Source organism: Gopherus flavomarginatus, chromosome 20 (assembly GCF_025201925.1).
Source record: "Gopherus flavomarginatus isolate rGopFla2 chromosome 20, rGopFla2.mat.asm, whole genome shotgun sequence".
NCBI classification, from domain to species: Eukaryota; Metazoa; Chordata; order Testudines; family Testudinidae; genus Gopherus; species Gopherus flavomarginatus.
The window spans coordinates 18,767,320-18,781,186 of NC_066636.1; the positions used below are offsets into that span (position 1 = coordinate 18,767,320).

General features: G+C 42.7%; 1 protein-coding gene across 5 annotated transcripts in view; it reads left to right on the plus strand.

Moving 5' to 3' along the window:
* The first annotated feature begins 297 nt into the window (after positions 1-297).
* ARNT (aryl hydrocarbon receptor nuclear translocator) overlaps positions 298-13,867 on the plus strand; it is a 42,244-nt gene continuing 28,674 nt past the window's right edge. For 3 of the 5 annotated variants that reach the window (XM_050931063.1, XM_050931068.1, XM_050931065.1), the window contains exons 1-3: positions 298-386; positions 11,256-11,367; positions 13,134-13,187. In XM_050931063.1, the coding sequence (XP_050787020.1) occupies positions 365-386; positions 11,256-11,367; positions 13,134-13,187 (188 nt within the window). In that variant the 5' untranslated portion in view covers positions 298-364. Of the gene's footprint in view, positions 387-11,255; positions 11,368-13,133; positions 13,188-13,867 lie in introns of those variants that run through there. The other 2 variants (XM_050931066.1, XM_050931067.1) reach the window with 1 other exon arrangement.

A 13,867-nucleotide genomic window follows, 5' to 3' on the forward strand; every position in this document is an offset into this window, starting at 1 on the left:
CCCTGCTTTACGCCATCCCAGTGACGTCACCCAACTATACACCCTCACAACAAACTCGCCCTTTAAATCTTTCCCAGCAGAACGACCCTCTCTTTGGCCACGCCCCCTTCTGACCACGCCCCCGTATGCGGGAGGGGGTGGGGGCGGAGCGGGCGGAGACAGCCTACCCGATGCACCAGTTGGCCCCGCCCCTTTCCCCTCCCTGCCCAATGGGGAAGGGCCAGGGCGCGGCTCCCGCCCCCGCAGCCCCTGATGCTGAGCGGACAGGTTCGGTTGCGCCGCAACGGGGAGGGTTTTGCTGCGCCGCCATCTTGGAAGTGGCAGTGGGACTGAGCGAGCGAGCTGGGGGGGCGGTCCCGGGGCCATGGCAGCCGCCGCCAACCCGGGTGAGTGCAGGGCCCGCCCGCCCGCGCGTGGCAAGGGCGCCGGGGACCCTCAGGGGCTGGGGTGGCGTTGAGGGGGAGGGGAATGGATGTGAGATGGGCCTGGCGGGGGGACTGATGGGGGACCTAGTGGGCAAGGCTTGGGGGAGGGGTGACTTGAGGGGGGGTCTGGGGAGAGGGGAGGGGTGCCTTGGAGGGAGGGGAGGCTGGGGGTGGGGTGCCTTGGAGAGGGGGCCTGGGGGAGGGGAGGCGAGGCTGGGGGAGGGGTGACCTGGAAGGGGGGGGTCTGGGGAGGGAAAGCTGGGGAGGGGAGGCTGGGGGTGGGGTGCCTTGGAGGGGAGGGGAAGCGAGGCTGGGGGAGAGGTGACCTGGAAGGGGAGGGGAGGCTGGGGGAGAGGTGACCTGGAAGGGGAGGGGAGGCTGGGGGAGGGGTGACCTGGAAGGGGGGGGGTCTGGGGAGGGAAAGCTGGGGAGGGGAGGCTGGGGGTGGGGTGCCTTGGAGGGGAGGGGAAGCGAGGCTGGGGGAGAGGTGACCTGGAAGGGGAGGGGAGGCTGGGGGAGAGGTGACCTGGAAGGGGAGGGGAGGCTGGGGGAGGGGTGACCTGGAAGGGTAGGGGAGGCTGGTGGGGGTGCCTTGTAGGGGAGGGGAAGCGAGGCTGGGGGAGGGGTGACCTGGAAGGGGAGGGGAGGCTAGGGGTGGGGTGCCTTGGAGGGGAGGGGAAGCGAGGCTGGGGGAGGGGTGACCTGGAAGGGGGCGCTGGGGGAAGGAAAGCTGGGGAGGGGTGACCTGGACTGGAGGGGGGGTGCCAGGGATGTATGGTCTGAACTCAAGGGGGTGGAGGTTAGAAACTCTAGGCCTCAAAGTTGGGATTGGTGTGGGTCCCCCTCATATTTAAGCTGGGGGGGAAAGGCTTAGCTGGGGCCTTTAATGGGGAATACATGAGGTGGGGCTGAACTCCCCTCACCCCAATGAATCCTCCCATATTTTTTTCCTTCTGCACTTCAGTTTTGTGCACCTAGTTGGGTTGTGTTGCTGGCTAGCATGTGCCTCAGTTATACCCTGCTTCCTTTCAAGGTCCACATCTGTATACAGTGCAGACAGTATGCTTGGCACCTATGTCTCTTTCCCAGCCTCTGTAAAATCATGACTGGTTGTCATGCTGTCGGGGCACTCCAGAGAATTCTTATTTTTGTGATTTTTTTTAAATGGCTAATATTGGGGTGTTATTTCCAGATCTTTTATGTTGTACGTTGACTTGTTTTTGCCTTAGCAAGAAACAAACTTTACTATTGCTAATTGCTCAAAATGTATGGACTTTGCACATTGTAATTCATATCAATAAAAACAACATCCCATTTCATCATTTCTAAACTGATTGACAGGCAAACCTGACAGCACACAAGGGCATGAGTTTGGAGTGTGTAGTCAGCTTCTAACTTTCTCTCTTTGTAAACTCTGATTTACAACAGGAGCTCTTTTTGTCTGGGTGTAGGGAGAAATCTGGTACTTCTGATACTTTCTGATTTAAAACTGAATCTTTCATACCTTGTAGATTTCTGGCTAAATTCTTATCTCATTTGTATTGGTGTATCTGGTATAAGTTCCTTGATGTCAGTGAAGTTATTGTTGATTTACAATGCTGTAACTCAGATTTGAATTTTGGGCTTCTGCTTGTGTTCCTTTGAATTGTGGTGTTTTTGTGTATTCTCATTTGTGGCTTGAGGCTGATTAGGGATCTCGGGCTGCCAGAGTTCAGGTTCATCTAGTACTGTTCAATAAAATTTTGAAGGATGACATTTTCATCCCAACTAAACACTACTTGGGTATAGTAACCTTTTGTGGCTTTCAAGATTAAGAAATCGTCTTTGGTCTTTAGCTTGTGGTGATCTTGAGGTGAGGGTGCAGCGCTGACGTCTAGAAATACGTGGTTGTGGTTTCGCATACAAAGAAATGAAATTTTACAACCACCTAAAGCTAGAGTTCCCCATTATTGAGTCATTGAGGCTTGTGTTGCCATTCTGTCAGAATATGGCAACTGAGATTGAAACTTAGACCCCGATCCTGCAAATACTTACCCATGTGCTTAACTCATCAGTGAGACTCCTCAAAGTAGTAAAAAGTTAAGCATGTACATATTTGCAGGATTGGGGCCTTATTAAGACCTTTCTTGTCTGCTCCTTTCTTGTCTGCTTAGAGTGTTGTTGTATTTTAGTATTGAATATTGTTTTCTCTTGCAATTTCATGAGCAAAAGAGATGTAGTTAAATCCTCAGCAATTATTGCTTGGTGCGGTAAAGCTAGAGAAAAAACATTTTGTAAACCAGACTTTGTAACACAATTACGTTTCTTTGAACTACAAAGGAAATACTCAAATGAGTGTTTTGTATTGTTCACACATGACAAAATGTTTATGCAACTTCATCCTGCTGAGTTGCATGATATTTAGCATTATAGAGGCACTCTTTAAACATTGCTAAATTCACATGTCAGGAACAAGTTTTCCATCCGTGGTTAATGTTTATAACTGCATGGCTGCAGTTTGACAAGCAGAGCAATAATAGCTTGGTTCTCTAAACAGGAAAAATTATTTGCTCTCTAGGTAAGCATTCATTATATACACAAGGATAATGATTGTAAGATAATTTATTTGTCAGCCGCTGTCCTTGCAAGCATTGACCCCCCCCCCTTTTTTTCCTCCCTTTGGTCTTAAAAAATGGACTGCAAAGTTCAAGTGAATCACTGCATATTTCTGGGCTTAACTCAATGTCCTCCTATTAAGGAGGCTGTGAGTGTGGTGATGGGTAAAACTGGTCACAAAATATGTTGCAATTTACAACTTGTTAAAAGCATAGAAACTTCAGCGTTAGGCCCAGATCCTTAAGTTCTGCACAGGAAGACCACTGTGCCCTTGTGGACGCTCACTGGCTTCACTTTCTGCAGGTGCTGGATATGTTTGTGCCAAACAGCTTGCAGTGTCGAGTCCCAAGCCTGTTTAGTGGAAACATTCACTGCAGGTTTCTGGGCTTAACTCTATTTTCACATTAGCCTTGCTGTTCATAAGTGCTTATGTTTCAATCTAAGCAGCAAGCAATAACATATTGCTGAGTGGACTACAGATGAAGCACCCCTTTTCATTTTAAAAAAAGTACTTCTCACATTTTAAATTTCTCCTTAAAGCACCATATCTTTCCACCCCTCAGTCCTCCAGCAGTTAATCTATGGCTCCCCCATAGCTTAAAGTTTCATTGCTTAATGGAAGAAGGATTTAAACGGCTGAAGAGAATTACATAGTATTTTAAGGATAATTTTTAATGGCAGATTTTGCTTGTTGGTAAGATTTTTAATTGGAATGGCGGAATAACATCCGGAGAATAAAAGGGAATAGTGAAAGGAAAAAATGCCTTTCAGATGGAAGTGTGCAATGAGGCCTGCTTTACTCAAATCAGTCTACAAGTGTAATATCTATTTGGATTATGGGAACACTGTTAAGGTCGATAGGACAAATATTTGACTTTCTAGTTTTGTTATGAACCTCCATTCCCTGTTGTGCATATCTGCTTTTTAAATATTGGCAGTGAAGTGAAAGGTACAAGGTTTATTTGTTGTTGGATTCTTGTTAATGTCACTTTCTTTTCCTAGGAGCCTCCTAAAGTGTAAACTGTATCCTGACTCATAATAAATGCACAGCTTTTTTATTTATTAAAAATATGCTCTGTTTTTTAATATACCTGAGATACTAAAGGTGACCAAAACATTTGGAAAACTTGTAACTTTTAAGGGTAATCAGTTTTTTTTGCCAATTACTTAGGTTCAGGTTTGCTGTGATTTCTTTCCTACCTTTCCTAAACAGGGGGAACCTATTAACTTTGGCTTTATTTAAATGAAACAACACCAGTATGCAATTTCCTTCTTAAACTTAGTTATGCAAACCAGTAAAGTCAGGCACACTGTTCAAACAGTAAAGCTTGCAGTTCTGTGAGTGAAATAGAAGAATGCAATAATCAAGTCTTATAACTAGCTAAACATACTACTCTGTTGTAGCTGCTCTGTTGTAGCTGATACTGATCAGCTTTTTTGTAAACTTCCTTGCTGTTTCCATACCTAGCCTATTGTCAAGTTTCAGTCAAATAAGTCTTGTGCTAAAATATGCAAAACTGATACTAAGCTGGCTAAACTGACAAGAGCAGATCTCTTAAAGTACACAACTCTGAATTCAGGCATTCTGTCTTTCAAGTTTTTACTTCTGTGGTATTCCACCATTTTGATGCCACCAGTTGAGGCATCCTCCTTCACAAACAGAATTGATGTGCAAATCTGGATATTCAATTTTAAATGCTAGAAGAGAAGGAAGGAACTGAAGGTCACGTTCCATCAGTTATGTTTCAGCCTCTTCCTGTTCTGGATGGAAGTTATGGTGTTTTATATTTGCAGTCAGTCGTATTGGTTAGAAATGCAAAAGATTGATAGCTTCTCTGAATCGTTTGATTTTTGTTTTGTTCTTTTGTGGTCCTGGTTTGGTGGTGTTCATTTGATATAATGGGTGTTGAAGGCAAACACGTATTGCTTCTGTATGGAGCTGCTGGAAAGGCTTGGAACAAAGACTTACATCTTATCATTCTGGCTATGTTTCTGTGATGACGATAATGTAAAACAGATCCTGTTTGCAGGGTCATGGAAGATTTGTCTTTTTCACTTCAACAGACAAGTTTCTCTCAATGACGCATTTGATCTTGCAGAAAGTTGGTTTCTTCACACTTAAGAACATGACTCTTTCCTGTCTTCCTGCTTAACTCCTGACAGTGTTTACAGTTTACTTCAGTAGAATAATGCTATTGTTGCGTCAGTTGATCTGTTACTTCAGACCATTCAAATGCTTGTTTTCTACTACTTCATCTGTAGGCAGCTTTAGTCAAAACTTCATACACCGCCATTTGGTAAGCACTAATTTTTAGTTTGCTGTATTGGTTAGCAGCTTCCACATTTAATACAGTGAGAATAAGAAACTACTTAATGAAGTCAATGCTGAAGACTGAAAAAGATGAAGAATCCAGTGGGATGCCCAACTTTCATTTCAGTCATTTCTAGGTTAGCAACATCCTGAACAGTTCATAACTCCACCATTTTTCTCTTGGCTAGTGGGTGGGATCAATGGTCATGTCCTTCTTTTCAGTCTCTCCAGCCATTTCCCTTCACCTCTAGGCTCTTGGATAGTTTTATAACTTTAATGTTCCCTAAGGCACCACAAGCCTTGGTCTCATCACTTCCCTTCTAATTTCAGTATAAAATTTGTATTCAGATTAAGATTGGAAAAAAGACTGGCGCCTGATGTTTGTTTAACATTTGAAAGGGATTTATGATCATATAAATATTTCCAGATGACAAAAGTTCTCATATTTTTAACACAATTTTGAAAGATGGTTCCCCCCTCCCGAGTGAAGGGAACACAAATGGATTTTCCACAGCCCTCTCCTTTTTATCCCTTTAACGCTTAAATATGGGCCTTGTCCTTCTGTAGCACTTTCTACCCTCTGATCTCAAGGCACTCTACAGACTGAGTTTTCTGTCCCCTGAGGTAGGCAAGTGTGCAATGCAGTTCCAGTTTTTACAGATAGGGAAAGGCAAGGGATAAAGTGACTTGCGCAAATTCACATGGTGCATCTGTTTTTTAAAAACAAACAAACAAAAAACCCTGAAGCCCTGAGAGCTAAAAGAGCAGTTCTGGCAGTGGCCCTTGGAAATGCAGTGAACATTAAGAAAGCTCTTTTCTGATGTCTGTTTAAAATAAATTAATTAAAAATTGCTATTTTGCTCGTAAATCAGTCTTAAAAATATACGGTCATTTCCTTCCTCTGTCTTTAACTGGAAGTTCATCCCGTCTTAATAGAACAGTGACATAGTCAGTTTCAGGAACTCCAGAAATGCAAATATCACAGTTTAAACAGGAAAAAATTACATGCACCATAAACCAACAACTCCTTGAGCAGCCACATATACACAAGTCTAGACAAAAGGCAAACTCCTCCTTCGAGATTTCTTCTAAACAGATTAAATTACCCTTAAACCGAGGATTAGGTTTACTAAACAAATGAAGCAACTTCAAAACAATATCTCTGAGTGCCATAGGCTTTAGATCTCTAGAGACAGGAGAGGCTATGTATTTAAAAAAACAAACAACCTAAATCAGTTTCAGAACTGTTGTGTTCCCCACACATTTAGGCAATTAAAACATTTAAGAGCCTTATGCAGCAATAGGTGGTCTAGTCACCAGAAAGGAGGTAGGGGAAGGATGTTTTTTAGGGCTTGGAAGCTCCAGGTCTTTCCAGACGCACCGGGAACTCACCACTTTGTGGGAAAATTCTTTGAATGGGTTTTATTTTTAAAATATCCATACAAGTTTGACAGGGAACGTAGGTAAGAACCTAACTGCCCTTTGCCCTTAATCTCCTTTGCCATATTGAATTGATCTGCAGAATGGGGTTTTCATGCTGACAAAGTTTTGGGGCTTTTAGTAAGCCGTCAGTTAAAAAAAAATGAAATATCCTCTTCTGTTGCTATAGTAAAGTATTTATTTATATCAGAATTCCCATGCTGTTGATAAGGCTGAGAATAATGGCTCTGCTAATTGCCAAGCTCAATAGTTATTCTACAGAGCCGTCACTGCTGGTAAATTCTGCAAACTGGCATAGCCTTGCTGTGATATTATGCAGCGGTATGAACCAAACTCAAGTTGGGGATGCAAAAGAGACTAATGCAGGCTGGCAGTGTATTTTGGTGAAATGTTTGGGGAGAACTTCAGGTACTGTTTAAAAATGCTTTGGAGTATTAGGCTTTAATCTCTTTGAAATCAGATCACTTGAATTATTGCACAGATGCATAACAAAAAATGTTTCCGACTATTAACAATGACAATAGTTAGCCTATTTCTTTTTGTTGTGTGAGGAGTGATTTTTCTCACAAAATGGCTTTAAAAATCCCCCAAAAGTAGTCTAGTCGTGGAATAGATAATTCATATTTCACGCCCAATAGATCTAGTATATGTTTCTTGATTGATATGTGGCTGAGTGCTGTTCATTTTACTCCGAATGGATGGATTTTATGGTTCATGACAAGATGTCTTGATTACAGTACTCTTGGCTAGCTAATGCAATTATTGTAATGATCTATAGTGATATGAAAATTTGTACAGTATAGTGTGTGTTATGCTGTGTAGTATAATTGCAGCAAGAGAACAAAAAATGATGCTGACTGCAGTATTTGTAGTACTGTAAGCTGCCAGAGACTCACTACTTTATTTGTATTGCAGTAGCACATAGAGGCTCTAATTGAGATCTGGGTCCCACTGTGCTAGGCACTGTACAAGTTCCTAGTAAGACAGTCCCCTGCCCCAGAGAGCCTACAGTCTAAATAGGCAAGAGAAAGTGGGAAGGAAAATGGAGAAACAGAGAGGAGGTGTGACAGAGCCAGGAATAGTTCCCGGAATGAAATCCTGGCCCCATTGGCTTCAGTGACAAAACTCCCATTAATTTCAGCTGGGTCTCTTGTGAGTTCCAGTCCAGTGTTCTATCCACTGGACTACACAGCCTCTGTCTCTCCTATCCCAGCCGGCCTGATGAGGCTGAAGTGTTTTTTCACCCTCAGGACATGCTGCAAGGCTCAGTTTGCCCAGGCTGTAGTTGGCGAGTTCAGTGGGATTTTTAGTTGGAGCGAACAGCTACCAACTTTGGTTGCTTTGTCTAACACGGGGTTAACAGTTGCGTGAGCTTGGTTATAAGTGAACCTAGAGGTTGGTGACACATTATAGAAATGTGAAAGATAAATACCTGTCTAGTGCCCTTCGTACACTGCAATTCAAACCATGCTAACTAGAACGGTACGCCAACACTTTTCTTGCTAGCAATGCACTTGCATAATTTCTGTGTAGAGCAGGCCAGTCTGAACAGTGGTGTTAGCCGTTTGACAAAGCATACTATGTGCTCCATAAATAAGCTTGGCAGAATTAGAGGTGATGATTGATTGTTTGTTTGTTTTTTTTTATAATTTCAGTGGATATCAATGGGTTTTTTAAGCTTTTTTGTTTTTGTTTTTTTCCAATTTAAGTTTTCACTGTTGCAGGAGATTGTCAGGGGAGTTGTAAAATAACTATTTAGTGACAGTAGACTTAGATTCAAAACGTTAGTTTTAGAGCCATTGCATTATAAATTGTCAACATCATATGTCAAAATATACGAAGTAAACAGCTGAAATCAAATGCTAAAGTTCTCATAGACTTTAAGGTCAGAAGGGGTCATTCTGATCATCTAGTCTGACCTCCTGCACAACGCAGGCCACAGAATCTAACCCACCCAGTAACAAATCACTAACCTATGTCTGAATTATTAAAGTCATCAAATCGTGGTTTAAAGACCTCAAGGTGCAGAGAATCCTCCATTTGTAAGTTCAACTTTCATGATAGAGAGATTGCACTACAGTACTTCTAATGGGGGAACTGAAAAATGCTATTTTTTACAGTGCATATATTTGTAATAAAAATATAGAGTGAGCACTGTACACTTTGTATTCTGTGTTGTAATTGAAATCGATATATTTGAAAATGTAGAAAACATCCAAAATATTTAAATAAATGGTATTCTATTTCTCAAGCAGCAATTTTCTCATTCTGCCTATCTGTAAATTTTAATGGAAATATTTTTTTGTTGGTTTGCATGTGTATAGTGAAATTGACATTTACTGATTTAAAAATCTAATCCTTCTGAGCCCATCTATAAAATAGCTTAGGGCACAGAGCCATCCTCTTTGAGGGCCAGGGAAATCCTGCTTAGTGCCAGTGCACAGACTGCTTTCAAACTCAGTGCCTGAGCTTGCAAGTAACTGAGAACCCTCCACTCGTATGAGAGTTGAAAGCTGTTGACATTTAATAGGCTTGGCCCCATAGTTTGAACTGTGAATGAAGAACTTGAAAGCTCTTTGCCGATAGGTTTCAGGTTGTTTTCAGGTAAGAATTGTTGTATTCATGTCTTAAATCTTTCACGTTACCATTTTGAGCATCTTGTATTTCAGGTGTGGAACCTTTTATAGAAGTTTTATTTCAGTATCAAGTTCCACAATCTCTGAAGATCATGATCATTTCCTCACACGGTTCTTCTCTCTCTTCTGGTTCCCTTCTGTGTTCTAACCTAATGTAGCTTATCCCAATTAAATAACATGCAAACGATTTTTTTGTTCCAAAGATGGTCCTAAATAGGAGGAGTAACTTATGCCTTGTTTAGCCAAAGAACTGTTTCTGGGTGAGGTTTGTGTGATTTGCATCTTACCATAAAGCTTTCAGTCTAAAAACAAAAACACAAACCACGAACTCATCCCATGCTGACATTTGATTCAATAATCCTTCAAATGGTGGGCAGTAGGCAGGTTGGATCCTTTGTTACAATGAGTAGATGCTTTTTCCATTATGCTATTATTGTGAATGTCCTTCTCTCTCAAAACCACAAACTTATCAGAGATTTGGTATTCCCAAATCTCGTTTTTTCCCTCTGGTCTATTTTATTGAAACATTGTACCATGCAGGCACTGCAGTTACTGACTTTTTAAAGCAAGTAATGTGATTAACATATTCATTTAGAGATTTATATGGTTAGACACAATTCTTACTTGGAGAATGAACTATGAATATGTTAGAAAGGGGCAGGAAACATCTCATTAAATTTAATTAACTCAGCTCAATACAAAATGTGAATAATTCAACTGGCTTTGAATTCTAACGTGCATTTTTAAAATCTGGCTCTTTTCTTGTGCTCCCAAGTTGCTCCGGGTTAGAATCTTTACTTCGGCTTAGAGGGTTTGCAGCAAAAACCTTAGTCTTTCCTTAATAAGAACTTACTTATACTATGCACTTTCTATAAAAGGAAATATCTTGGGTTAATTGTTGTGGCACCAAAAACGGGGACAATGCTGCTATGTCAAGTATGCTTTCTCCTCAATTGTTCTGCCATTTGATGGAGGCACATGGTTAATATATTTGTGGTCAGATGGAGTCAGTGCTGTTTAGCTTTGAGTTTCAGCGTAATTCCTCAGTGTGAAGTTGTTCTGGAAGTGTAGAAGGAAGCAGGGATTAGATCACTTTGTAAAGGACAGACAGATCTTTCTGACTCGATCACCAGTCTGAATCCAGCCCAGATTGGTAGTGACCATAGCTGCTGCTGTTCCATGTTGTTGAGGATAGGTAATGAACAAGAGTGGTGACCGGTGTTTCAATCCTCAGCCTCTCTGAGATTGTATGGTTTCAGGATGTCTCCCTGGTCCAGTTCAGCACAGTTACTTACATAATAAAACTCCACTCTTCTACCATGTTTCATCTGTAGTTTTCAAAAGGGTTCTACAAACATTAGTTGGCTGCCCAACACCCTTATTAAGTAGCGTCCATAAGAAAAATGCATGAAAATGTACTTCCTAGTGCCAGCTCCAACATGAGTTTGATTCTTTCCCAATTGTATTAATCATTTTAGTAGCTCACAGCTTTCCTTCCCTCTCCCTTCTGCATACCAGAGTGGGGCCAACTAGTATTTGAGACAGTCTCCGCTTCCATCCATGACCACACCAAGCTCCTCCTCCTCCTTAAAAGGAGAACATCTTTGAGTTTGATGATCTGGTCTTTTGATCTTATGAAAACAGCATGTGCTTAGATCCTTAATACAGGCTCTGAAGAGGAGAGCTCGATGAGAATCCGACTTGCACATTGTATAAAGTCTACCCATTTAAATACATTATGGACTTAACTGCATTGGGGCTCAGATTTAATCGTTTCTGATGGATAACGTGCTTCAAAATCTGAAACCTAGTGGGACTTGGCATAATTGCTTTTTCTTTCCTGCTCAGAAATGGCATCGGATGTTCCCTCTTTGAGTGCAGCAGTTGCTTCTGGGAACCCTGGACCCGGTACACAGGCTGGAGTAGCCATTGTCCAGAGGACAAACAAGAGACGACCAGGGTAAGTTGTAATCACTAAAAACACAGTAAGCTCCTTGAGACAGTGTCTGCTTCCTTGCAGAGCAATTTGTGTAAGCTAGCAAGGAGTGATCAGCCTTGTAATGAGGAAACGTCCTTCCCTTTGAAAGGATTTAACTATTCCTCTGTCGCTTCAGCTACCCTTTGACTTCTGTTTAGGCCTTGTCTACACTGCCATTTTACAGCACTGGAACTTGCATCGCTGGGAGCGGTGGGGTTACCCCCCTGAGCAAAGAAAGTTTCAGCGCTGTAAAATGGCAGTGTAGACAGTGCTGGGAGCTATTCCCCTCGCAGGGGTGGGTGGGTTTTTTTTCAGTGCTGGGAGAGGAGCCGTGACTACACAGCCACGTTGCGCTTAAACGTCAGTTGTGTAGACAGACGCTCAGTCTTGTCTTTTATGCAAACCATATCCCCAAATGCCTCCAAGTTAACACGATTAGAGTTAAAGGGTGCAGTCACAAGAAGTTGAGTTTCAGGACAAAAGAGAGAAGATGTCTTCATCCAAGGCTGGCAGTGACGGCGGGGGGGGTCACTGAAGCACAGATATAAGGAGTCTGCTCCAAAATATGGTAGCTGCAAAGGAGAAAACACTTCTGCTGGTGCAGAAGCTGTGACTGTGGGAAGGGATGGAGAATGCCAGTGGATCAGTAATGCTCCTGCAACGCCTTTCTGCTGAGACTCTGTAGGGAGAGCTTTATGATAGCAGTAGTGCTTGCACTGCAGTTTTATTTTGCTAAAATACCTTTGCAAGTTGAAGTGACAGGGAAAGCACACTTGAATAGTTTCTCTTAAAATGCCCATTGCTGGTAAAATCCTCTTATTTTCAAGCTGACTAAAACATTCCTCCACCAGCTTTGCTCGCTGCTCCAGCATATGTCCCTCCCACTCTGCATCGTACTTGTTCCTTGCATTTTACTTACAGACTCGTATGCAGCTGAGCTGGTTCTGTATGCCAGGTTCCAAATTGAAACGAAGCAAAGTGATAACTCTTTTTTTTCCCCCCTCCCATGCATACAGAAGGTGGTCACAATAAAAATGGTGGCCCTTGTCTACTGCAGTGATTCCATCTAATGTCGCTGAAAATGTCACTGGGCAGTTCAGACGTCACTAACTTTTTTATTTTGTTTTCTTTTTTTAAACTAAAGGAAAGGTGACTCTTTTAAAGTTGCGAAAACCAAATTCTCCAGTTGGAAACTGCCACTTGGATCAGATCAGGGTGTGGGGAGTGCAGGGAGCTACACCTCTACCCTGATATAACGCGACCAAATATAACACAAATTTGGATATAACACGGTAAAGCAGCGCTCCGAGGGGGCAGGGCTGCGTGCCTTGGCGGATCAAAGCAAGTTCGATATAATGCGGTTCACCTATAATGCGATAAGATTTTTTGGCTCCCGAGGAGGGCGTTCTATTGGGGTAGAGGTGAATCTGCTATATCAGATCACTCGCTGTTCTGAATCACCCACAATACTTAGTAACCGAGGTTAACGCATGGCGAAGGTGATCTCATGCCAAATGGCCTTCCGCACTGTTGCACACTCCATTTCTGACAAGTGCATATGGGAAGCCCCCTATTAGAATTTCCTGGCTCTTCTCAGTATTACTGTCATGTGTGGGGTTGTTTTTAATATTAGCTTCAAACAAATTCTGCATCTTTCCAAGGTGCAAGTTGCAGGGCTGACAGTAGATAACCAGCTTGAAAGGAGAAGCTCTCTGGTAATGGTTGCTTCTCCCGCTTCTGTTTTTCAGTCTCGATTTTGATGATGATGATGATGATGAAGAAGAAGGGAGCAAATTCCTCAGGTGAGGTGGCTCTTTCCATTCATATGCTTGCTAAAATATACAAAACTTATGGTAAAACATGGGGTGAAAACAACCTCCGCACGGGGAGGGCTTCCCTCCCAGCACTAGTGGGAGTAGGGTTTGCCCTCTCTAGAGGAACACACAGCAGCCCTCCTTAGGCAGGGGGATGATCTGCAGTAACACAAGGTCTGTTGGATAGGGGTGGGGAGAACACAGATGCTCAGCATTTAGGGTCAGCTAATCAAAGCAAGGAGACTCAGATAAAAATTTTTCTATTCACATATCCCTGATGTGCTAAAGCGCTAGAGAGAAATCTCAGAACAGTATGTGTCATCCTGCATCCCAGTATGCTGTCATATCTAAACCCACTGGAGTGAGCCAAAGAGACAGCGTTAACTGTCTGGAAACTAGACTGGTGTGTTCATTCACACCATGCAGTGGTATTCGGGTAGCTTTCCGACAGGGCAGACCAGATAGCGTCCTGTCATGTGTTCTGTTGCTGCCCTCTGTGTTGGAGAATTCCTGTTAGAATGCCTAAACCAAAAATGTCTGCTAGTGGTGTCTTGATGAGCCAAGACAAGACAGGTGCTCGCTATAGAGTAATACATCACTCGGTTATTTCAGTTGTTAAGATTAAGTATGGTGCCGCAGAAACATCCCTGCTAGTGTAACAAAGTGGC